We start from the raw sequence: 27,280 nt of genomic DNA on the forward strand, positions 1-27,280 counted from the left end.
AAAATAAAACATGTGTATAACCAGTTATAAACACAAATGTTGAAAATAAAAATGCTTTTGTATGTTGACAAATCGCCACCAAGCATGAAACTGTCCTAATAAAGCAGCATGGCAGCAATGACTTAAAATGACAGGTACCAGTGACCTTGGATGTGATAGTACACTCCCTGAACCATCTGAGGATACAGTCAACCAACAACCATCAATACTAAGGAAATGCAAATTTTATAAAGCGGTGTACACAGGTGCTCTTATGAGGAAGACAGTACCTCCATTGCATAGTTCTGGAAGATATTGGTATTACTGGTGTTGAGGGAAGATGCAGTCTCTGATTTTCCAGGCAAGGCAAACTTTGACAGGGATCCTGATTGAAAAAATAAAGAGCAAAGCCATGACAACTTAAGAGGAGCAATCTGGGATAGTTTCTGTCATACATTCTGATAGAACGCCAACGTGTTCTACTAAGCACGCCAAGAGCAACTGAGAAACTAAATCATCGTCATCATTTTCCTTCCTTCTCGTCCTTTGTTTGTTTGTTTTGAGGAAGGGCTTCTCAGTGTAGCAGGCCTACTTGTTCTAGAACTCACTATGTTGACTAGGCTGGCATTGAACTCACAAAGATCTGCCTACCACTGCCTCCCAAGTGCTGGGATTAAAGGTGTCTACCACCTACCACCCATCTGAGAATATCTTTTACAATTAAAAAAAAAATGGTGCAGACTACAGCTCACCCAGCTACAGGGGATTAGTTAAGATTATCAACCTCATTTCTACAACAGAATACACGTAAGAATGAAGCTCAGGCATGCTCCACACAGCAAAACACAGAAGTCAGTCAGCATGCTTAGTCAATGCATGTATGTGTGCACACGTGTCTGCGGTGTGTATACTGATGTGTAGCATGTGAGTGCTCACAGTGATATACATGTGAGGTCAGCGGTGACCTTGTGCAGTGAGTGCCTTCCTCTCACCACAGGTCTGGGAGACCCGTCACAGTCTGGAAAGTGAACGGAACAATGGGAGAGAAAGGTTTAGTGCCTATTGCCTCTGAGTTTCCAAACAGTAAAGATATATAAAAGAACCCGTGTTTGCATTCTCAAGTGAAAAGCTAAACAAAAAGTGAGAAAAGCAGTTACCTCTAAAACTGAAGCAAACAGTATGAGGGATGGTGACAGGAGCCACACTTCCCTCCAAGAGCCCTGATTTTGCCCCCTCCCCACAATTTTTGTTCATTAGTTTGCCATGCAATCTTTCAAGATTGAAAAAAAATCAAATCAGAAAGAAAGAAAGCTCCTGTGAATCAGCAGCATGACAGAAACCGGGCTAACCTTCCAAGGAGGCAGAGCTCCCCAGGCTGGGCCGGCTGGCATCAATCCCCTTGGTCCCTGAAGCAGCACTGCTTTCTTGGGAGGACGTGGCTCCTTCCAACTCGTGGCAGACGACATCTTCATCTGTTAAAGAGGTAGATTCAGAATCCTGGGCTCCCACTGAAGAAAGACTGGTACGATCAGAACTTTGATCCTAAGAACATAATTATAAGCTTAATTTCCTTCACATTTAAAATTATTATTTAAAGTCACTTCTCAGATAGAAACAACCACCTGCCACCTTCTACCCAAATGAGCAACATTACAACTTCTGCAAGGAAAACAATCAGTTTTACAAAGGCATAGCATTCTGGATAAGTATGTTGGAGATCAACTCTGCCAGTGTGTGTTTTTGTACTATGTTTAGGTGTGCATATCTAGGGGTGTGTGTGTGTGTGTATGTGTGCATTGTGTGTGTGTGTATACATGTGTGTACATGTGTACAGCCCAGAGGAAAACCTTAAGTGCTTTATCTCAGCAGTTGTCCACTGTTTTGAGACAGGGTCTCTCATTGGCCCAGAGCTTGCTAAGTAGGCTAGATTAGATGGCCAACACACCTCAGGGCTCTCTGGTTCCCTGTGATTGCTGTAAATGACAAGCAAAAGCCACTGCAGCTGGCCTTTTAAAAAATATTCATTTATTTAAAAAAGACTTCATTTATACTTATGTATATGGATGTTTTGCTTGCATGTATGTCTATGCATTCAGTACCCATGGAGGCCACAAGAGGGCATGAGCACCTTTGTGGGTGTTGTGAACCTAAGTAAGACATACCACCCTGCATGTGCTAGTCTCTAAGGCTCTAAGAGCAGCTGATATTCCTAACCACTGAGACAACTCTCCAGTCTAGTGATCTTTATCTTTGATTCATGAATTAGAACTTTGGATTTTTTGATACCATACTTATTAATATTTTTAGTTTAATTCTGTTGTGGTCAGAAAATATACTTTCATTAAAAAAATCTTATTGAGACATAATTTACATGCTATAACATTCAGAAAATAAATTTCACCAAAACTGACTTCAAAAATTCCAGAAAATTTCTTATTAGGTTTTAGAACTCAGTTGAATTAAATGTTTAAATTGAATTAAAAATTTTACATTTATTGACTTTTGTGAGGGAGGGAGTATTTGCACACCATAGCAAACGTGTAGAGGTCAGAGGATAACCTGGGGGAGTCAGTTCCCCTCTACCACAAAGGTCCTGGGGATTAAACTCAGGCCCTCAGGCTCGGCAGCAAGGATGTCCGAGCCACTTTACGCCCAGCCCCGACTGAATTAAGTGACCCTACACTGTCACAACTTTTCTGTTGAGCCTTCTAAGTGCTTTGAGAGACGCAGCGAGGCAGAAGGCAGCCTTTGTGCTGGCAGCTACCATAAAGCTTCTTTCCTGAAGATCCAAGTTTTCTTTTCAGTAACAATTCCTCAGGCTGAACCACCACGAGCGCAGCTTACAGAGAGTGTTTTCTATTTGTCTCTATTTGTCCGTCCCTTGTCTGAGTGTCCTTCTTACCATCAGCCATGGAGAGTATCTCCCTGGAACAGACTCTGCACTGCTGTGTCTTTTCCTTCAACAGGCTAAAGATGCTTCCTTGCTGAACTCTTCCCTTCATGGTTTTAAGACAAAGATACATGGCCGTTCAGATCTTTATTCTTTTAGTAATGTTTAAAATACTTTTAAAGAATTAAGCCAGGCGGTGGTGGCACAGGCTTTTAGTCCCAGTGCTAGGGAGGCAGAGAGAGGCAGATCTCTGAGTTTGGGGGCAACCTGGTCTATAGAGTAAGTTCCAGGACAGCCAGGGCTACACAGAGAAACCGTTTCAAAAAACAAAAACAAAAAAAGAATTAAAAATTTGAATTGTTTTCCTATAGGTGCCTTTGGTTGTTAGCACTTTGCTTATGATGTGTACAGATGTGTTTTTTTTAATATCTACTAGTATTTTGAAGATCTGTAGCCCAGCTCGTGTGTGTGTGTGTGTGTGTGTGTGTGCGTGCGTGTGTGTGTGTGTGTGTGTGTGTGTGTGTGTGGACAGAGAATAACTCTCCTCTGCCTTTGCATGGGATCTGGGAACTGAACTCAGTTACCAGGCTTGTGCAAGGGCCTTCCGTGGCATTAGGCATCTCAATGGCCCCAAATGTGATTCAAGTCCATCCTTTGGTAGCTTTCTGTGTCATGTCTATCTGTAAATTTAAATGTTTTTTAAAATTTGGTAAGATAATTCTACTTCAAGTATCTTTTCTGTAACATTCATTTTCTTCAATTCTTTGAAAATAACAACTATCATATATCCTATTTACTCCTTTCATATTGTCCAACAATTCTCTAAGGCTCCATGTACTTTTTAAAAGACTGAGTTATTTTTTAGTTTATGTGTGTGCTCTGCTTACATGTATGTATGTGTACCATGTGTGCACAGCACTTACAGATGCCAAAAAGGGCACCAGGTCCCTTGGAACCACTGGGTCCCTTGGAACCAGAGTTATAGACATCTGTGAGCCACCACATGGATCCTGGGAACGGAGCCCAAGTCTCCTGTACCATCAGTGAATGCTTATCTGCCAAGGCGGCTCTCCAGCCCAGAGCCGAACATCTTCACCCTTTTTTCCTGTTATCTGTATTCCGTTCTTAAATCTATATGCAGAGTTTATTTTATGTTATGCAGGCACTTTACCACGGAGTTATAGCTCCTGCTTCTGTTTCTTTCTTTGTTTTTCTTTCCTTTTTGCTGACAAGGTTTACCTGTATAACTTCATTTGTTTTCACATGCTGGCTTTGGTTGTTAGCCATTTGCTTAAGACATGTACAGAAGTAGAAGTCAGAGGACAGCTCCCTTACTGCCTACGGATAAGTTTTCCTCAGACTCCTGATCACTGGGGCAAAAAAGGTGTGCGCCACTATGCCCAGCCTTTCTGCTTCTTTACAACATCCTTTTTGAGACACGGTTTCATGTAGCCCAGGCTAGCATTGAAATCACTATATACTGTAGCTGAGGATGACCTCAGCCTCCATATTCCTCTGACTTTGTATCCCATGGGATTACAGGCACATGTCACCATGCCCATCTATAGCACCATCACCACCACCACTACCATTTCACCTTGGCTATTGTGAATGTTAGTTTTGTGTAGCATGAGTACTGTAATAATATTTTGAATTATGGTTGCTTTTTATCCTAATATTCAATTGTATTTGGGTTGTGTTTTTGTGTTTGTTCTTTGTAGGCAACCTGCAGCTATCTCTTATGTATGCAAATCAAGAATTATGCTGAGACTTTTTTTTTTGTTTGTTTTGACAGGGTTTCTCTGTGTAGCCCTGGCTGTTCTAGAACTCACTCTGTAGACCAGGCTGGCCTCGAACTCAGAAATCTGCCTGCCTCTGCCTCCCAGAGTGCTGAGATTAAAGGCATGAGCCACCACTGCCTGGCTTATGCTGTGACTTAAATAGGATTCCCTTCAAATTCTTTAGCCTACAGAGGTCTCTTTCCTGATTCTTTTATACATAAACTATGGGTTCTCCTGTGACTATAGTTTTCAGAGCTACGATGGCCCCACTGTGACTGCCCTTAGGGCAAGGAGGTATTGGAAGAGAGAACAGGAAACTCATCTGTGTGTGTGTGTGTGTGTGTGTGTGTGTGTGTGTGTGTGTGAGGGGTCCTTCCTTGAACTCCATCAGTTCTCTCTTTGCAGAATTTTTAGTTGTTTTTATTTATTTTCTATTGTTTATAGTAAATAGATGTAGGGTGGGCTGAAATGGTCTTATGCTGTCACAGTGGATCCAAACTATCACCTGAAGTTGTAAACATTTCTCTTTGTTGCACAGGAGGATGAATGTACACAGAGAGGGAGGACAGCCTCAAATGCTGCTCCAGGTGCCAAGAACCGAACACATTTAAATTACTGTATGATATGCACATGCGAGTGCCATGCCGGAAGAGGCCAGAAGCGTCAGATCTGCTGAAGCTGTGGGCCTCCTGATGTTGGAAGCTGCCTGGTTTTGTTGTTGTATTTGTTTTAAGATTGGGTCTTTAAGCTGTTTGGTCTTTGTTGTTGTTGCTGTTGTTTTGTCTCCCTACCTCACCTGAAACATGACACAAACTAGAGTTATCTGGGAAGAAGGACCTCAATTTAAAAATGCCTCAATCAGATTAGCCTGTAGGCAAATCTATGGGCAATGACGTTGGTGTGCTGTGGGTGGAGCCAGCCCGGGGCAGGCAGTCCTGAGTGGTGAGAGAAAGCTTGAAGGGCAACTCATGGGGAGCAAGTCAGTAAGTAGTGTTCCTCCACATTTCTGCCTCTCCTTTTGCCTTTGAGTTCTTGCCCTGACTTCCCTCAAAGATGGACTGTAATTGGATTATGTAAGTCAAATAAACCTTTTCGTCTCTAAAATTGCTTTTGGTCATGGTCTTTATAACGGCAACAGAAAGCAAACTGAAAGTCTTCCTTGCTTGGAAGTCAGTACGTAGGCTTCGTAGGCTTCGCTAGCTGGTCAGGTCCCAGGAATCTGCCTGTCTCCCCTCCCCCACTCCCAGCCCTGGGATTACAAGTGTGCTGCTACAGCTAGTTGTTTCCACTGTGAGTTTAGGGGTCACACGAGCCCTTGTGATTGCAAGGCAAGTACTTTACCAGTTTAGATACCGACATATCTTCTCAGCCCCCTTTCTGTATTTTAAATTTTTTTCTATCTCCGATTCAGTATAGATATTTTAAAGTGGCATCTCTAATCTTTCAATTTGTTTTATTTGCTATCAAATTTATCTATTATGTTCTCAATATATTTTTCAGTTTTATGGTTTACACTTTTTCCTTTTTTTTTTCTCCAAAAGATCCTTATTACCTTGTGAAATTCTCCATTTGTATAATTTCTGTTTCTTTTCCTTTATTTTCTTGAATATTTGAAAATTACCTAAAGGTCCCTTGCTAATACAAATATATGGATCATTTGGGGGTTCTATTTCTATTACTTACTTCTGATAAGGACTCCAGGGATTTTATTCCTTCAAGAAGAATATAGTCTTTCTTGTGCTAAATAAAAACTGATTATTGTAATTTAATCACAGATTGAGCCAAATCCATTCTAGGCTTTACAGTCTACCCAGGGATTGCCAATTCCCCTAAGATACAGATTTTCTGGGAGGGGAAGAGAACTGGGGATTGAATTTAGGCCTCATGCATGCTAGTGGTAAGCTCAGCCACTGAACTTACTTTACTTCTTAGCCCTGGGCAGATGCCTCTCAGGGTCCAGGGACCTGTTGGACAGAGCTCCTCCCTTCTGACAGCTCAGAGTTGCAAGCTAGCTCTTCTCACCATATTACTCCTAAGCATTATTTTTCAGAGGCTTTCTGCTTACCTGTCTCATGAGCATCAGTGTGTGGAAAACGTGCTTCCCCACCCCTTGCAGTATTGCCCTCTCCAACCTGCCTAAGGGAGTCAATCCTACACTGTCTTTAGAACCAGCAATCACTTTCCCTGAAGGAGATGCCAGGCAAGACAATGCTGATATTTCTCCAATGCCCACCAACTGTTATCTCTAGATGTAACTAGATATAAGTCTAAGCAGGTTCCTAGAAGTGAGATATAAAGTGTGGTCCATAAGGAGGTAAGCTATATATATTACTAACGAAATCATTCTTTCAAGTAGAAGTCTAGGGAATGTGTGGGAATGTATTTTAAATAATGGAAGGAATTCTAAAAACAGGATTAGGTTGGGTTTATCAGTATGGAGCCATTGAACAGAGACTCTAGAATTCATATGTAAGTTTGAACAGTTAAAACAGGTGCTGAGAGTCTGACTGCTTGGCTAAAGTACTTGTCAAAAGATGGCCTGCTTAGAAGGAACTGGAGATGCTTGATATCCCTTAGTTTAGTATTGATGAAGGGATTATGAATTTGAGTAAAACTGCAATGTTGGAATGGATTTGCTGTTTTTAAAACTTAAAACATCATGATAGAGAGGCCCAGAAGACTTGTCTTATTCTAATACTGTGAGATACAAAACACAGAGAGGGGAACATGTGAAGAACTTTGTCAGACGTTATGGTGAGGGATGTGGCCACTCCGCTGGATGAATGAAACATGACAGGTTTAAACGGATCCTGAAGAGCATGGCAAGTGACAGCACTGGCTTTCCAAAGGCCAGGTGACAAAACCTTCTGTACCTGAAACTCTTAAGATTTACATTTTGTTTCCCCTCCCCACTTTCATTCCCTCTCCCTTTCAAAAATGGTAAACTTAATGTTCTATGTTCACAATTAGCGGAAATGCCTTCTGAGGAAAAATACTATCGAATGAGTTCTTTCGTGTAATTTCTTGCTTTTCTGTTCCCTAACTGTGACAGTTCTCCTATGATTTAAATACATACTTTCTACACTTCCTTTACAGTTTTGTTCTTGGGAGAAATATAAATTTTCTACAAGATACTTCAGGAGGAAACAGCATATTCCTGGTTTGTAATGCTTGGAGACATATTGGATACTGAAAAAAATGAAAATTCTGAAGGATATACTGAAATTAAGAACATTTGCTGATCTTGCAGAGGACCTGCGTGTGGTTCCCAGCATTCATATGGCACTCACAACTGTCTGTAACTATAGTTTCTAGGAATCCCACACCCTCTTCTGGCCTCTGGAGACACTTGCACACAGTTGGTTCACATGAGTTCACATAGGCACACACATACATGAATGTCAATTAAAAAAAAATTCTTTAAGGGTTGGAGAGATGGCTCAGCTGTTAAGAGCACTGACTGCTCTTCCAGAGGTCTTAAGTTCAATTCCCAGCTACCACACTGTGGCTCACAACCATCTATAATGGGATCTGATGCCTTCTTATGGCACATGTATAAAATAAATAAATCTTAAAAAAAAATCTTTAAAAACCCTCATTGTCTTTTATAAGCGGTGTGTGAAGAGAGTGGTTAAGACAGATATGCTCATATGTAAGCTGTAAGTAGTTGTGGTAGAGGCAGCTTAGAAAAGAAAAGTAGCAAATGCCAACAAACCTACCTTAGATGATGTGGTGTACATGGTGAACCTTGAGTACCATTTGCTTGCTTTCTCCGCAACGCCTTTCCCGGCAGTAAACACACTGTGCCTTAGAACGTCAAGTTTTGGTACCAGCAGTGCATCTAAGTTAAATGACGGTGATGAATGGGCTACTGTCTCTTGAGATCCTTCCCTAAACGGACAAGTGGGCGAGAAGGCTGGTGAGGACCACAGTCTATCCCGGGGTCTTTCCTCACTCTTGGTGTAACTTTTGGATTTCATGAGTCTCGCTGGCCTAGGAGAATTAGGAGGCAGGCTTGATCTTCTGCAGGCCTTGACCAGTGTTGGACTTTTCTTACTGGTTGGCTTATCATCGCATGCGCGTTGTAAGTCAATGCTTGGCGTACGGCTTGTCAAAGGACTGCTCATGTTATTCATGTACATCTCAATTTCTTCAGCCAGATCGCGCCTGGCAGATGGTGTTGAGATGCTCTTGCTATCATCTTCGTCCTCTTCCTCTTCCACTCTCTGCTGATGCTCCGTCTCAGCAACCAAAAGTGAGAGAGGGTCAAATCCTGTTACAACATCTGTTTTTTCAGAAGGTTTTACTGAAAAGCTGCTGTTCATACGCTGAAGCCTCTTGGGATTTTGTGCAACGACACATCCCACTTTTGATCCATCTGTTTCAGTGTCTAAATCTTCTAAATCAAAGATAACAGGAGACTCCACTTTATCCAAGCAGTTGGAGCCGTCGAAAGGTGTGTCATCATCACTAGACTCCTTTTCCAGGCTGTCTCTCTTTGATCTTACTGGTGGTTTTCCAATATCAAGACTATTTGGTCTTGTGCTTTTTGAGATAACATTTGAAAGAATTTTTGCATCAGCTCCTAATTTTTCAACCATATCTCCAGGGTTTGTTTCCTGGTTGATTCTGTTCAGCATAAGTCCCATCAGTACCCCACCACTAAGATTACGGCTCCTGCTTCCCCAAGGCATCTGCTGCTGCGAATGAGACTCCTCACCGCTTTTATGTCTCTTCCTGAAGCACCTGCCTGGAGTGTTTGGTGCTTCATTTGTGTCCTCAAGAGATGGCACTAGGAGCAGCTCAGGTGTGCTTTCTGGAAAACAAGAAATGTGCTTTCAGTTATGGAAATGTACTCTGCGAATATGTCATCCTAAATATTTAAAATACTAGTAACAGGAATGAAGACAGCAGGTGCTCACTGACAGGACTGTTTTGGGCAGTTTACTGCTTTTGCTGCTATACACATCCTAACATTCAGAGCAGATAAAACAGACATGTATAGAGAGAAGCTACTTAGCTAAAGTTATACAGTTTTTAAGTAACAGGACTCAGATTCAAATTCAAAATTGTCTAATGAGAAAGTCTATGCTTCTAGCCATTAGAATATATTGTTTATAAAAGAAAAACTTACCAATTATGATTTACGTAGAATATATTGTTTATAAAAGAAACTTACCAACTATGATTTACATTTTAACACTAATAAATTTATACTAAATTAAGTAATAGCTGTAGAACTGTAACTATGCTAGATGAATTTGAGAGTCTAAGCTATCTCCTTATTACAATGGAAAACAAGCTCCAATACAAATCAAACCAGTGGTAACTATATCAATTCTATCCACATGTAAAAATTATTTTTAAATCTTTAAATCTTTTTTGACTATATATGTAGATTAAGTAAATTTACCTTTGTTTTAATATAGAGATTTCTGTATTGCAATATGAAAATATTTTTTAAAAAGAAAAACATTGATTGTTGGCTTTTTTTTAAAATTTGGAGTCACTATCTCACTAAGCAGCCTGGGCTGCCTGAAGCATGCTAAGCAGACCAAGAGGAGTAGGAACTCGCAGAGATTTGCTTGCCTTTGCTTCCCAAGTGCTGAGATCAAAGGCATGTATCACCATGGCTATGGGTATTAGTTTCTTAAACTATCTGAAGGCCTTTCTAATTTGTCTCTGAATAAACAGGAACTACACTAGATTACAAGAGCATATGGTTCATTTAGAAGTTGGCTAGGTATATATGGTCCTCTCAGAGTCACTCCTTTCCTCCCCTATTTTGCACTGTCCCTTCTGAAAGTCTCAACAGTCCAAACTCAAATGGCAGCATTAGGCTAGGCTGCAGTATGCCCTCATAATAAAACAAGGTGTGCCATGTTATAAAAGCTTGAGCAAATATGTTATAAAACACAAAACCCAAGCTCCTTAGTTTTACTAGAAGAGGATACACAAATATATTTTAATAGATAATTCTAGTGCATTAAGACAATTACAAAATAAATAATCACTGGGATCAGTAGGAGGGCTAGGTGGGTAAGGATATCTGCCACCAAAAATAAAATCTAATTTTAAAACATTTAAAAATACATACTTAGAAGACACAGATATAATTCATTCTGTATATGCAAATGTATACTATTGGACTTACCCTCACACTCTCCAGGTACTTTATCAGCACTGTCATTATTTGCACCACTGAGGCGAACTATAGTGGAAGAACTCTGGTAACTGAGAGTAGGAAGGCAATCAGCACTTCCTTTTGTACTCTCATTCTCTGACACTATAAAGGCGAAAATAAAAATGTTAACAAAATTAAACTTATGTATGTTGCAGGATGTGTAAAGAGAGGCTTTTAGTCTTACATATTTCAAAATGAAAACTGGTGATAAGAATATACTAATTTGCTTCTCCACACACTTGTCAAATAATTCACTGCACACAAGGCCATCAAGTGTGGATCAAATTACTAAGAGCTGGTCATATATAAGGCTCATACAGAATTTTATATTTTCTCTTTGGTTGTAAAAGACACATTTTGGAGTGGAAAGAAAGGGAAAACAAAAATCATAATTCACCAACAAGCTTTAAATAAAGGTATAGTGCTGGCTAGTTTTTTGTTAACTTGATACAAGCTGTGAGGAGGGAGCCTCAATTGTGAAAATGCCTCTAGAAGATCTAGGTGCAGGCAAGCCTATGGGCATTTCTTAATTAGTGATTGACGGGAGAGGGCCCAACCCACTGTGGGTCAGGAGAGGCCAGGCTTGGTCCCTTCCACGGTCTCTGGCAGCATCAGTCTGTCTCCAGAGCCCTGCCCTGTTTGTTCCCTCCTTGGTCTCCTTCAGTGGACTGTGACTTGAGGTATGGAAGCCAAATAAACCCTCTCTTCCCTAAGTTGCTTTTGTTCATGGTGTTTTATCACAGCAACAATAGACCTAAGACAGGTAGCATTAAACCTCAGAAAAAGAGCTCTGTTCTAACAAGGAGAGAGAGAGAGAGAGAGAGAGAGAGAGAGAGAGAGAGAGAGAGAGAGAGAGAGAGAGATTTCTACTGTATTTTCACATGAGTCACACAGCGTTCACTTTAACAGGATTTGCTTGTAAAGTGTTTCACACTGGAAAGTCAACACTTGCTACACGATGCTTTTGGGGGAGAGTACTAGGTAGTAAAGAGGATCAATGAGAAGGAAGGTAATTATAACAGGAAGTAGAAGGCTAAACTAGTACTTTTATACTTAAAGTTATTTTTATTTTCCATGCATGGAAGTTCACAAGCTTACATAAAATCAATTTAACAGTCAATACCTACAGGAACTAGAATCACTCCCTTTTTTATCCTTTTCCCTTTGAATGTCTTCAGTAGATGTACTCTCTCTTCTTACATCGTCCTTAGATAATGAATTATATCCAAGATCAGACTGGCCACCTGAGCAAAAAACAGAAACAAATACTATGCTGCTTACCGTAAACTTTTACTGAGATTATTTCTTATACAAATTTAACAAGCAGACAGAAGACTGGTCAACTGCAAACATCCCTAGGCCAACAGGACACCCTGCTTAAGGATTAAGGTGCTAACTGTGACAGGACACCATGCAGGTGAGTGGTGACAATCCAGGGATGGAGCGTGGATTAACATCTTGGGCCTGCTTGCCAATCCCCACAGCACCTGTCACAAACTTCTTTAGTGGAACCAGCTAGAATGAGGGGGCACGCACCAGTGTTTAGATTTTCTATGGACTTAAGATAATCTCAAGTCAAAAGCATTATTTTGTTGGTTGCCCAGCACTCACCTCCACTAACATGAAAGGAAAAATTTCTAGGTAATTTCCTTTAGGTTCCACTTTGCAGTTAAGTAAATATATACATTCACATTACTCTGTGGGCACCAAACGCAGACAAGCCAGACATTCGTCACTCAAGTCTATCATCTTTCTAGGTCAAAGTCTGAGTTGTTTTTTTAAAGCTAGGATCTCCCATAGCCCTGAGTGGCCTGGAACTCTCTCTGTAGACCAGGCTGGTCTTGAAGAGATTCACCTGCCTCTGTCTCCCGAGTGCTGGGATTAAAGGTGTGGACTACCATGTCTGGCCTGAGTTCTAACTAAGCAATGGAGAAGAGAAATTTACAGGGAATTCATAACTTGCACACATAGGTCAATAAAATTCAATGTCTAATGTTTCTGCCACAAAGTCAGGTTCAATTAGGATTAAGGTGTGAACTTCATTGACAAAACTGAACCGAAGTTATAGAACCGTACCTTAGTACAAATATATAGGAATGAGAAAATATAGTGTGTTAAAATTACTCTTAAAATGCTGGGCCTGGTGGTGCACATCTAATCCCAGTACTCGTGAGGCAGAGGCAGGTTCTGTGCATTCCAGAACAGTTAAGGCAGAGAAACTCTGTCTCAGGATAACCCTCCTCGCAGCACCCCCCAAAAAGCTAAGGTTCTGAGTGGCAGGTGATGTGTGGGAATGCGTGATTTTTAAGTAACTTACTATTTTTGTATGAACTTCCAGTTCCCAGATTTATAAAACACAAAGCTGTGTTTATAAGAATAAAAAATAAAAGTTTTGTAAACTTATAAAAGAATTCTAAAGAGGTTATATCACTTAGGAACTTACTATTATGTCTTTGATATTAATTTAAGTTGTTTCGCTTAAAGGACCTTTTGGGTCTTATTTCCAAAGAAATCACAAACAGGAAATTTTAAAGATATTTTTGTTAGATTTCACAGTATTCTGAGCCAGGCTTTTTTAAAAAGGCAAACTTAGTAGATCTCTTCATTTTAAGGAACTAAACCCAAGACTGTCGTCCATAACCAATCAAATTCACACTGTAGGATCAAGAATGAAGTCAGCTAAGGAAGAATCAATATGCTGCATTTTAGCACAACCAGCTTACATTTATTAGGCTTAAGAGTAGACTTAAAGTCGGGCGGCGGTGGCGCATGCCTGTAATCCCAGCACTCTGGGAGGCAGAGGCAGGCGGATTTCTGAGTTCGAAATCCTAGTCTACAGAGTGAATTCCAGGACAGCCAGGGCTATACAGAGAAACCCTGTCTCAAAAAAACCAAATCCAAAAAACCAAAAAAACCAAAAAAAAAAAAAAGTTAAAATTAGTGGGTTTTAATACTAATGCTTTCACCTTTAATCCCAGCACTTGGGAGGCAGAGGCAGGCAGATTTCTGAGTTCAAGGCCAGCCTGGTCTACAGATTGAGTTCCAGGATAGCCAGGGCTACACAGAGAAACCCTGTCTTGAAAAAAAAAACACCCCCCCAATCCAAAAACAATACTAATGCTTTAATGCTTGTGTAAAATCACTTATTTGTATTGTATGTGTATGTATGGACATGTTGTGGACCTCCAGACAAATGGGGTTCAGAGGACAACTTGTAAGAGTGGGTCCTCTCTTTCCATGTGGGGGCAGGGGATGGAAGTCAGGTCATTGGGTGTGGCAAGAAGTACCTTTACTCACAGAACCATAGTGCCTGCCTGCCCTTATGTACAAGTCCTGTATATGAATGAAAGTAACGTCATAGTCATAGCTAGGACTTCTGCATTTAAATTGAAACTTTTTCTTTTAAAAGGGTTTAATTTAAAAGTTGCAAAAATTAACATTTTAGAGAAAGTTCTTGGTGGTGCTCTTTCCCTGTTTCCTCCTAACCATACCCTACATGACCACAGCATAAGGGTAAAATCAGGAAATTGACACTGGTGTAACTCTTAACTCGGACACAGATAGGATTTCTTTTCTTTTCTTTTTTTTTTTTTTTGGCGTATGAGTACACTGTAGCTGTCTTCAGACACACCAGAAGAGGACGTCAGAGCTCATTACAGAGGGTTGTGAGCCACCATGTGGTTGCTGGGATTTGAACTCAGGACCTTTGGAAGAGCAGTCAGTGCTCTTAACCACTGAGCCATCTCTCTAGCCCTAGATAAGATTTCTTAAGAAGAAAGTCTGTCCAAGAAAATAACATGTCAAGGGGCTGGAAGTACAGCTCATTGGCAGAGTCCTTGCCCAGCGTGTACAAATTTGATCCCCTGCCCTAAAAAAAGGCACCCCTAAAATGGTGAAGAGATCTGTAGCTACCTAGAGTTAACTGTGTTATTATGAACTAAATACTTGAATTAAGTGCTCTATACATTCTACAATAAATAATGAAGAAAGCTACATTTTGCAATTAAATTTAAGGTCAAGTGCCTAACAGAAAATCAAAAAGTAGCCGGGCAGTGGTGGCACATGCCTTTAATCCCAGCACTTGGGAGGCAGAGGCAGGCAGATTTCTGAGTTCCAGGCCACCTGGTTTACAGAGTGAGTTCCAGGACAGCCAGGGCTATACAGAGAAACCCTGTCTCAAAAAACAAACAAACAAACAAAACAAACAAAAAACAAAAAAAAGAAAGAAAAAGAAAAAAGAAAGAAAAAGAAAATAAAAAAGTGACAGTTAAACATGTCATTGAAAACAATGTAAAACACAGACTAGCAAATATAGTTTTAAAATGTACTATAATAAATATATACAAAAGTACACAAAAGGTGCCTGTCTGCAATGTGTGTGCATGAGCTCCCATGCTCCCATAAATGACAGCATCCGTCACTGTCATCTGCTTAAGAATCCAGTTCAGACAGGTACAAGAAGTTTAGACAGGGAGGCTACCTGAGTAGTTCAGGGGGTCTGACTCAACTAATTTAGGCTCTAGGTCACTAGCCCTGAAAGTCCCTTGTGATTTTGTTTAGTTTATTTTATAGGTATGAATGTTTGCCTGTGTTATTCTGAAAATCTTTAAGTCTCAAAGCCTCTGGGTTTAAAAATCAAGCCAGCAAACTCCCAGCACTCAAGAGCTAGCTCTGTGATGCATCTGCACCAGGGAGCTAGGCGGCTCCACAGCCTTCTGTGCACAGCCCGCCAGGACAGAGTGATCTCCCAGCAGTGCTTTCACTTCTGAGCACAGAGGTAAGATCTCCTCCACCTTCTCTCTGGAGGGGAACAGCTAGGAGCACACAGGGCACATGATCAGTGGAGCAGCTGGGACAGAGGTCTTCAGGCTGCCATTTGCGCCAGGGAGTCAGCGGGCTTCACAGCCTCTGTGCACAGACCCTGCCAGAAGAGAGTTGGTCTCCCAGGAGTAGGGACACAGGCTTACAGGCCCACAGGAGGGACAAGCTCCAGCCAGAGACAGCAAGGCCTGTCTCGAAAAACAAACAAACAAACAACACAGAGACAGCAAGACCAACTAGAACCAGAGATAACCAGATGGTGAAAGGCAAGAACCCTACCAACAGAAACCAAGGCTACTTGGCAACATTAGAACCCAGTTCTCCCACTACAGCAAGTCCCAGATACCACAACACCGGAAAAGCAAGAGTTGGATTTAAAATCTTATCTCATGATACCGATAGAGGGTTTCAAGATGGACCTAATTAACTCCCTTAAATAAATACATGAGAACATGAGTCAACAGGAAAAAGCCCTTAAAGAGGAAACACAAAAATCCCTTAAAGAATTACAGGAAAACACAAACAATCAAGTGAAGGAACTGAACAAAATCATCCAGGATCTAAACGTGGAAGTAGAAACTAAAGAAATCACAAAGTGAGACATCTCTGGAGATAGAAAACCTTGGAAAAAATTCAGGACTCATAGATGCAAGCATCAACAACAGAATACAAGCGATAGAAGAAAGACTCTCAGGTGCTGAAGATACCATAGAAAACATTGACTCAATAGTCATAGAAAATGCAAAATGCATAAAGCTTATAACCCAAAACACCTAGGAAATCCAGGACACAATGAGAAGGCCAAACCTAAAAGTTATAGGTATAGAAGAGAGTGAAGATTTACAACTTAAAGGGCCAGTAAATATCTTCAACAAAATTAAATAAGAAAACTTCTCTAACTTAAAGAAAGAGATGCCCATGAATATATAAGAAGCCTTCAGAACTCCAAACAGACTGGACCAGACCAGAAAGTCCTCCCAGCACATAATAATCAAAACACCAAATACACTAAACAAAGAGAATATTAAAAGCAGTAAGGGAAAAAGGGCAAGTAACTTATAAAGAAGTAACTTATAAAGGCAGACCTATCAGAATCACACCAGACTTCTCACCAGAGTCAATGAAAGCTAGAAGATCCTGGGCAGATCTCATACAGACCCTAAGAGAACACAAATCCCAGCCAAGACTACTATACCCAGCAAAACTCTCAATCACCATAGATGGAGAAACCAAGATATTCCATGACAAAACCAAATTTACACAATATCTATCCACAAATCCAGTCCTACAAAGGATAATAGATGAAAATCACCAACACAAGGAGGGAAACTACACCCTAGAAAAAGCAAGAAAGTAATCTTCTTCCAACAAACCCAAAAGAAGATACCCACATAAACATAAAAACAACATCAAAAATAACAGGAAGCAACAATCACTATTCCTTAATATCTCTTAACATCAATGGACTCAATTCCCAATAAAAAGATATATATTAACAGAAATATTTTTCATGTAAAACTTGAATTTTATCAGAAAATGTTTGTAATTCCTCTTTCAATTAATTTAGTAATTTTTTATGTCTACTATTTTATCTGCATTATTTTTCATGATAATCTTCAATTTTAACATGTTTTTCTATATATTTCTTCTATTTTATCAGAAATGTTTTCCATGTAAATCTCTGATTTTATCACAAAATGTTTTTAATTCCACCTTCAATTAATTTAGAAAGGTTTTTTAGATCTACCATTATATCTGTATAATTTTCCATGAAATAGTCAATTTTAATGTGTTTATATATTTCTTGAATTTTATCAGAAATATTTTCCATGTAAATCTTCAATTTTACCTGAAAATTTTATAATTCCACTTTTCAATCAACATAGAATTATTTTTATGTCTACCATTTTATCTGTATACTTTTCCATGATAATCTTCAATTTTAATATGTTTTTCTATATATTTCTTGAATTTTATCAGAAATATTTTCCATGTAAATCTTCAACTTGGTCAGAAAATGTTTATAATTCCACTTTCAATCAATTTAGGAATACTTTTATGCCTACCAATATTATATCTACATAAAATTTTCCGTGATAATCTTCAATTTTAACATGTTTTTCTACATTTCTACAATTTTATCAGAAATATTTTTCATGTAAATCAATTCTATCATAAAATGTTTCTATTCATTTTTCAATTAATTTAGCAATGTTTTTTATGTCTGCCACTTTACTCTTTAATTTTCCATGAAAATTGTCAATTTTAACGTGTTTTTCTATATATCTTTTCTATCTTATCAGGAATATTTTCCACATAAATCTTCAATTTTATCATAAAATGTTTTTACTTCCTTTTTCAATAAAAGAATATGCTTTTCAAATAAAAAAATCCAATTTGACAGCGTTTAGAAGGACCAATGTGACACAGCAGGGTTTGTTGTTAAAGCTAATAACCCACTATGGAGCCAATGGGAAAAGTGCTACACAACTCAGCAAAATACAGATACAATACAGAATCTACTGTGAATTATTTATGACTACTAAAACAAGATCGCTAAATGTTGATACTTTAACAACTGGAGAAAGTGGAATCTAGTATTTTCTAAAATGGAAAGAATTGTTTAATACAGGCAAGATTTCCTTAATCTGAAAAGATGAAACCTAAAACTTATGTACCAACAGGACACCACAAGTGGAAGATTCCACAGATGACCTCATATACCAAGTCTCAGGTACATCAGACACAACATAAAATGAACATAAGGTTGTGTGTGTACGTTCTACAGGAACAGGAGTGGTTTAGTTCCTGCCTCCCATGTAGTTTATTACACATAAACAAACACGGAACCTCTAAAACATTCTGAATCCAGAAGGCTTCCAGAATTGTGCATAATAGTTAATTTTTATTTAATTTTTATTAAAAAGTTGCTGGCTGTCATAAAACCCAGAAAATATTCAGTATTTTTTATGCTTTGTTTATTTGTTTTTAAGTGTTTGAGCATTCTGTCTACATGTACACCTCCATCCAGAAAAGGGTATCATGACCCACCATGGGAGGCTGGGAATTGAACTCAGGCCCTTTGGAAGATCAGCCAGTGTTCTTAACCACTCGGCCATCTCACCAGCCCAAATATTCAGTATTTTATGGTACTTAAAATTTTCTAAAAATATAAACTTTAACCAATTATTTTTGAAAAAAGCAAGCCATGCGCATACCTTATAACTCTTTAATTACCTGAGAGCGCTGTCTGTGGAACATGTGGATGTTTCTTTAAAGCTCTTTTGAACTGTGCAACTCCTAAAACAACATTTCTTACTTTTGTCCACAGGAAATAGCCACTACGACTTCTTGAAGGCCATGTACTTTCCAGAACAGCCTATTCATTTAAAAATACAGAATTAATAAAGCAATTTTCATAAATAAACATACACTGGATCTGAATCAAGCTAAAGAAGATAAAAGTAGATTACTAACACATTAGAAAATAAAAAAAGTGGGCTGGAGAGATAGCTCAGTGGTTAAGAGCAATGACTGCTCTGCCTAAGGTCCTGAGTTCAAATCCCAGCAACCACATGATGGCTCACAACCATCTATAACGAGATGTGACTCCCTCTTCTGGTGTGTCTAAAGACAGCTACAGTGTACTTACATATAATAAATAAATAAATCTTTTAAAAAAAGAAGAAAATAAAAAAGTTTTACTTTATGAACTATATTCTGAACATTCTAAAATAAATACCAATGTCCCCTGATTATTTTTGCTACTAATTTAATGTTGTACAATGACAAAAGCATATTTTTTCTCATTAAATCCAAACAATTACCTTATTGTAATACCCATAAGTGATTGCATTGGGGTCAATACCAGCTTTTTGCATTTCAAAAAGCACTCGAACTGCAAGTACAGGCTGGTCGTACTGTCCACAGAGCTGCATGAGAATGCGGTAGCACACCTGCAACACAAGGTGAGAGGTGAGAAGACACAAACGCTCTTCTGCACGGGTGTCTGCAATAAACGGCACACTTGGGAACACACGATTACCTCGTCGGGTGGATCCATCTTCTTCAGCTGCATTTTTTTAAGCACATCGTATGCGGTTTTCAGAGCCCTGACTTTGGAATGGCAAACCTTCACATAAGCTGGGAGACAAATAAACCACAATCCATAGCAGTGACGCAGCAGACACCGAGACCACATCTGAGGGATAGAGGAATACCTCTTTGCAATCTTATGGGCTGATTTGATTTCCTAGAAAGAAACCCAAGGCAGTGTCCTTATTAAGCTGAATGGTGAACATAGAAAGTACATGTTTTGTAAAGCTTGTTCACAATTAATCCATTCTAAAATCTCCTCTTGAGTTTGTATCATATGAAATATAAAGTTTTAGGTCTGATTACTACACACTATAGTCAGGGTATCAAGCACCTTGTCATCTGTTAAAGGTTATATCTGTGTAGTAAAGGTTATCAAGGGAAGATGAACATCAGATGTACTTCTGGTCTGATATCTGATTACATGAAGAATACAGAGTTTCAAAGCACCTGTTTTGTTCTTCTGAACATGGGAGAAGGGCTACCAGGACTGCTTGGTTTTGAAGGTAGTTTGTTCTTTCGTGCTTGTAGAAATCCTTCAGGCCTCTCAAATAAATTGTTCCTGAGAACTGGAAATCCATTATAGCTGTTTCAGAGAAGAAGAAATTGCCTTTCAACCACAAATAGATTGCTACTAGCTAGAAGAATTATGACAAAATAACATGTTAACTTAGAATTTAACTATAATTCTCTATCAGATTATAAAATGTACTCGACAAATAAATACTGTTATTTTTATAGATACAGACTCAATATATCTGGAAACAAGAGGAAACACATTTTAATGACCTTGATATCAAATTCCAAAGCAATTTCTGCAAACTTTTTAAAATTAGTGTTCATATAAATACTTAGCTAGTAATTTTGCATATGTTACTGGTGATAAAGGGATCATAAAATAATATTCTTTTACACAAAGTAGCCAGTAATGATGTTGCTTTAGATTAAGATATTTGGCTGGGGTTGTGGCGTATGCCTTTAATCCCAGCATTTGGGAGGCAGAGACAAGTAGATTTCTCAATTCAAGTCCAGTCTGGTCTACAGAGTGAGTTCCAGAAAAGTCAGAGATACATAGAGAAACCCTGTCTCAAAAAACCATATATATATATGTAACATAACATTTTTCATATATATAATTTATCCTGTCTCCTAAAAGGAAGGAAACAGCAGCACAGGTGTGACCTCTCAGCACTCTGGGCTAGACTCTCATTGTCTTGGTTGGCTTATCAGGTTAGCTAGTGGGCTTAGGACCTCACTTTTGGAAGAAAGAAAACAAACTGAGATTCAATGAATTACAGATATGAAATAGTTCTAGAATATTTAAATAAAGTATTATTGAAAAATAAGAGCAATGTAAATAAAAGAGGAAATACAGCCTTAGATAAAAGTACATGTAGATAGCACTGAAAGCAAGTAAGAGCCCCCCCCTCCCCAAGGTCCCATCTTAGGGAACACAGGACTCTTCTGCCTTCCCCCTTACTGCAGGGGCGACACACATTTAAGTCTAGTCAGCAATCTCTCAGCAGTCTCTTACAAAATTCCTAAATTAACGTAGTCGATGTCAACAAGTCTAAAATTTCATGTCTTAAAAAAATTATAAAACATAAGTTTAAAATTGTGTGTCATACAAATTAAGGCAGCAATAATGAATCTAAATTACATTTATTAATCAATGTGTGTGTGGCCATAAAGAGGGAGTAGGAGGGAGGAAAATGCTTTTAGTGAAAAGTCAAAATCAAAATTCTATAATAAAGTGCTACAAGTGAGTGTTGTCTGCTCTAATTTAACAAGTATTGACAGGCATACTTAAATACAATTAGAGATCTACCCAAGCTAATGAAAAATTTATTTTATAGAGAAACCCTATCTCAAAAAATCTAAAAAATGTTTTTGTTTTTTTTTTTCTGTCTATGCCTCAAAATTTAATGGATGTGGGATAGGCTTGCTTACCACCTAAAAATTAGAGGTCTGTAAAATTTGTACTTGAAAATACCACAATTCTTAGAAAGCTATGCCACTGGTAAGGGATTCCTTCCTGTCAACTGCATATGCTGTTTCTTGAATACCTGTACTGTAATGGCGGCTCTTCACCATTGGGTAGATGGGGGATCTCGGGTGGTGTCACAAAAACAGTATGTTCACTTTTGAAAGATGCATCCAGTTCTATAAGTCGAACTTCACCACTCTTGTCCGTATCCACCTGGAGTTTTAAAATGCATTTAAAAGCCACATTGGTTAGGCAAGGATTTATTCACAGGGGAATGGGTAGTTAAATACACCTTTCCATCAAGATCTGCTACAGAACTATCTTTTAAAAGTACTCTAACCTGCTGAGCCATCTTGGTGGCCCTATTTCTAATTTTATCTGTATCTATGTCTTTGTTTTAATTGTACTTATTAATTTATTTTGAGACAGCGTCTCACTATGTAGCCCAGGCTGGAACTCACAAGATTTGCCTGCCTCTGCCTCCCAAGAACTGGGATTAAAGGTCTGTGTCACCATGCCCAGTTCTCTATTCCTAATTTTTTTTAAATGGAGGGTGATTATGTTTGTCATATAGACTTTTTTGTATATCTTCTTTCCAAACAGGCACACCAAGATTATCAAAATGTTAAATGTGAGTGATAGTGAGATACTATCTCTATATTGTTTATTTTCCAATTAAAGAATGAATATTAGTGTTACTTCATTTTTGAAAAACTCAAAGTAATTATTGTTAGAATACCACTTATTTCCATTCTGTCAGAGGATATTTAAAAACCTGTTTGTATAGAAGAAGCTGACTTTCTATTTTCAGCTTGTCAGAAAGCCTTTCAGCTGCTGTATGTGGAGCTTCCTGTGTTGAAGCCTTGCTGAGCCTGCCTGTTTCTGAGTTCTAACTCAGGAAAATATAACTTTAACTTTTCTTTTTACTGTTTTCTTTTGGCATGCTTTTTCTGAGCCTCCGGGCTTCTCACCCTCCTCTGAAGTCTTCTCCCTGCTCTGACCCGTGGCTTCTTGCCGACTTCACTGTTGCACAGACCACCTTTCCCAGATCCCACTCACAAGGCACGGCTTTGTTTCTTCTCTGCCCTGCCCGCCCACTGCTGCCAACGTTTACAGACTGCTTGCTATTATTTTTTTCTCCCAAACTCTAATAAACTTGTCTTTGAGCTCCTTTCTCGGGAGGAGATGTCTACAATGTCCCCAACAAAGATACAATGAGTACAGTAAGCCAGGAGCATAGCCCTACCAGCACTCAACACTGGTGCGTGTATGTGTATGAGAGAGAGGGGAGGGGGGGAGAGAGAGAGAGAGAGAGAGAGAGAGAGAGAGAGAGAGAGAGAGAGAGAGAGAAAGAGAGAGAGTGTGTGGTGCTGAGGACTCAGGCAGAGCCCTACACTGAGTAGGCATGCCACCTTCCCCTAAGTTACAAACCCAGCCTCGTATGGTCGTTCAGGTATCCTTGCTGTTACTTTACACTCTGCCCTCCTTCTTCTCTACTTCTCTACTTAGGGGACAGCAGATGCTGGAGAGGATGTGGAGAAAGAGGAACACTCCTCCATTGCTAGTGGGATTGCAAGCTGGTGAAACCACTCTGGAACTCAGTTTGGAGGTTCCTCAGAAATTTGGACATAGACCCGAGGACCCAGCTATATCACTCCTGGGCAACCCAAAAGATGCTCCAACATGTAATAAGGACACATGCTCCACTATGTTCATAGCAGCCTTATTTCTAATAGTCAGAAGCTGGAAAGAACCTAGATGTCCCTCAACAGAGGAATGGATACAGAAAATGTGGTATAGTTACACGATGAAGTACTACTCATTTACACAATAGAGCACTACTTGGCTATTAAAAACAATGAATTCATGAAATTCTTAGGCAAATGGATAGAGCTAGAAAATATCATCCTGAGTGAGGTAACCCAATCACAAAAGAACACACACAGTATGCACTCGCTGATAAGTAGATATTAGCCCAAAAGCTTGGAATACCCAAGATACAACTCACAGACATGAAGCTCAAGAAGAAGAAAGACCAAAACGTGGATACTTTGATCCTTATTGGAAGATGGATCAAAATATGCATGGCCCACAGCCAACCAATGGACTGAGCATAGGGTCCCCAATGAAGCAGCTAGAGAAAGAACCCAAGGAGCTGCAGAGGTTTGCAGCCCCAAAGGAGGAACAATAATAAATACCAACTAGTACCCCCAGAGCTCCCAGGGACTAAGCCACCAACCAAAGAGTACACATGGAGGGACCCATGGCTCCAGCTACATATGTAGCAGAGGATGGCCATTTCAGACATCAGAGGAGTGGCCATTGGTCCTATGAAGGCTTGATGCCCCAGTGAAGGGGAATGCCAGGTCAGGAAAGTGTGGTGGTGGGGTGTTGGTAAGCAGAGGGAGGGGGATGGGACAGGGGGTTTTCAGAGGGATAACAAGGAAAGGGGATACCATTGAAATGTAAATAAAGCAAATATCTAATAAAAAAGTTTATCTATGATTTTTTTTGTCCTAAATCTGTAACCAATCATTTCTCCAAAGACTCCTGATCCCTTTTCCTTTTTAGAAGTCAGAGTCTATGCCTCTTTGGTTTTAAGGTGTGGCTGCTCCCAGGTTCTCTCAATATACAAAGTTACAGAATATATGTATATGTACACAGATACATGTGCTTATTCCTATAGCTGTTTCTCTTTATTTATCATGGAAAACCAATAGCGTGTTTCCAAAGCCCTCCTCCCTCTGTCTCTTGGCTTGTTCTACTTCTCCCTAAGTTTGTATGTGTAGATCCCTTTCCTGACCACAGTCATCCTTATCACTTTGAATACATTTACTTATTTGAACATCTTTCCTACCTTTATGTAACCTTCTCCCCCCTCTGGTGCTCTGCTCCCATGCAGATGACGTCTTCACTCTAATCTGACAAGCCTGTACACACTGAATTTCATGTCTACCATGTTGGCATCTCCTTCATGCAAGTCAACGTCTAACCTCCCATTTGCTAAGCCCAATCCCCACTCTGCTGACCCTGGGAAGGCCCCTGAGCTCTACACTTCACCATCTACTCCTCTCATCTTCTCATGCTGGTTAAGTTCTGATATCCTGAGGATACCTGTCTGCCCCAGGAAGGATGTTCTTTCCTTCTTGTTCTGAGTCCCATGTCAAGCTAGATCTCTGACTGGAAGCTCTTTGCTCATGGCTGAGGCTCAGTGTCTCCTCTAGGCAACTCAACTTTCTTAACCACACTCAGGATTAGACAGTGTGTCCGGGGCCACTGTTCTCCTGCTTCTTTTGTTTCCAGCATGAACCCAGCTCCATCTCGCCTAATAATGAAAAGACTGAGCAGAAAATGAATAGTTTCATGTATAAATTTAAGATAGAGTTAATAAAGGTATAAATTCACTCTCAATTGTAAAAATAGCTATCTGACATCTATTATGCTATGTATTCTCTCTACTCTAAGTGTGTGATATCTGAGAATGTCAGAGGTTCACGTGCTTGGGAAAATGTCCCACTCTGTAAGTGCAAAGATAGGGTTAGGAACCTAACCTTAGCCTTGTTAAGATAAAATTCTTACAAAACACCTGTTAGAAATATGCTTTTGGGGATGCAGAGACAGCTCAATGGTTAAAAGCACTTACTACTTTTGCAGAGGACCTGAGTTTGGTTCCTAGCATCTACAGCAGGTAGCAAACAACTGTCTATAATTCCAGTTCCAGGGCATCCAATGCCCTTTTCTGGCCTCCCACATTCTCATATACATATGTATATAATTAAACAGTGATCTTAAAAAACATCTTTGAAAAAAAGAAGTATGCAAGATGGCTTAGCAGATACAAGTGCTTGCCAAACAGGCAACCTTGCTTAACACCTTACTCCATCTCTGGAACCCATGGTAGAAGAGGACGGACTCTCAAACTGCTCAAGACTGTTCTCTGTCCTGCCCACATGTGCTCAGATGCACACACACTTACACTACTATTAACAATAAATAAAGTAAAGTTTTATAAAACTATGTGCTGCAATTTCTAGGAGGATGCCCAAATTCTCATTGTAAGTGTTCAAGTATGAAAATAAAATTATTTTAGATTTTTGTTACAAGCTATAAATAGAAACAATAACATTTATAACAGTCACATAAAATAAGCCAGGGCACTGCAGATTACTGCAGACTACTTACTTTATCCACACAGTCATCAAAAAAGGCCAGGCTTGCATCTTTATCACTGACAAAAGAACATTCCTCAATGAAGCGAATAAACATTTGTGTTTTGGTCATCATGTTATAGAATTTTTGATGTGATCGGTCCCGGCTTCTTAAGAAAGCTATTCAAGATAATAGATAATATGAAAATAGATTCAGAAAATTTTTGGCCAAAAGGAACTTGATCAACAGTATCATCTATATTCTCAGTTTGTACACTATTTTACCTAAAAACAAAACAAAACAAAACTTAAGTTCTTTGATAAATGGGGACGACAGGAAAAGCAATAGAAAAGAGACGTCTCAGTCTCTGCAACTGCTGCTCGTGCGCAAGCATGTTTCATGTTGTGTGCATGCTTTCTCTGCCCCTGGTTCCCTGGCGCTCTGCACTACCCTATTTAAGGTTGTAACTGAGTCTGCTCACTCTACTACCTTCTCATTGCTCACTTCTTGATTACACACTCCACAAAAGAAGCACAGCTGTTTCTTACTGAGATACACCAAATGTTCAACATTACATGGCACCAAGCACATACTTACTAGATTAATTTCTTTTTCAAATACTAAATACAAGAGAAAGTAAATACATAGCATGAGACCAATTAATTGTTCTGTAGGCTTCCCAACTTCCCCTTTTCCCTTGTAGTATAGAGAAAAAACAGTATTTGTAAAGCAGACTGAAATAAAACAAACAAGGATGTTCAAGCCCGGAGGTGACCGTCCCAGAGGTTCCTGGCAACCCTGAAATCAGAGACCGTCGGTACCTCAGCACAAATGTGACCCAACAGAGTGAAATTAAAAGTGCTCCAGAGGTTCTGAAGTTCTCAGTTCTTAGTTAGTTCTCAGTTAATGAAGAACTTGCCTTACAGAGCTGGCGCTCACACGGCCTCAGAGGAGGTACGTGCTTTGCTAAATAGGAACTATTAATTCAGAGAACAAATGATTTGTTACAAGTTTAAGTTTAACAACATGAAACTATAACATTATATGATCACTCACCTTGAAGGGCAAAAAGAGAGGTTGCATCTGTCGCTGTCTCAGACGGGGCTTGTGTTATTGGCCGTAAGTATGATCTATAGCCTTTTAAAATAGAGGCCATGAAAAACAAGAATGCTTCCTGGATTTCCAGATCTATCATGTGCAACCTCTTCCCGGAATTGAAATCATAATCATTCATTGCTAAGTCCATAAGTCCATCATCTCTTGGTCTCTGCTGCACTGTGAAGAAATACAGGGTTTGAAATTCTGTCTATGAAAAATAAGGCTCATGGCTAGTTTTAATGCAAATGTATCTTGTTTCAAAATTGCTCACATAACCACAACATCTCCACACAACC

The 27,280-nt window shown here is 39.4% G+C and overlaps 1 protein-coding gene across 10 annotated transcripts in view; it reads right to left on the reverse strand.

The window, feature by feature from the left end:
- Dennd4a (DENN domain containing 4A) overlaps positions 1-27,280 on the reverse strand; it is a 103,890-nt gene that overhangs the window by 15,000 nt on the left and 61,610 nt on the right. For all 10 annotated transcript variants that reach the window (XM_052188043.1, XM_052188035.1, XM_052188042.1 and 7 more), the window contains 12 exons: positions 26,943-27,161; positions 25,920-26,065; positions 21,817-21,950; positions 20,201-20,336; positions 19,701-19,907; positions 19,483-19,611; positions 18,893-19,034; positions 11,962-12,078; positions 10,805-10,936; positions 8,370-9,466; positions 1,329-1,521; positions 270-364 (listed from right to left, as the gene is read on the reverse strand). In XM_052188043.1, coding sequence (XP_052044003.1) covers positions 270-364; positions 1,329-1,521; positions 8,370-9,466; positions 10,805-10,936; positions 11,962-12,078; positions 18,893-19,034; positions 19,483-19,611; positions 19,701-19,907; positions 20,201-20,336; positions 21,817-21,950; positions 25,920-26,065; positions 26,943-27,161 — 2,747 coding nt within the window. The remainder of the gene's footprint in view (positions 1-269; positions 365-1,328; positions 1,522-8,369; positions 9,467-10,804; positions 10,937-11,961; positions 12,079-18,892; positions 19,035-19,482; positions 19,612-19,700; positions 19,908-20,200; positions 20,337-21,816; positions 21,951-25,919; positions 26,066-26,942; positions 27,162-27,280) is intronic.

The sequence above is a fragment of the Apodemus sylvaticus genome, chromosome 7 (assembly GCF_947179515.1).
Source record: "Apodemus sylvaticus chromosome 7, mApoSyl1.1, whole genome shotgun sequence".
Classification (NCBI taxonomy): Eukaryota; Metazoa; Chordata; class Mammalia; order Rodentia; family Muridae; genus Apodemus; species Apodemus sylvaticus.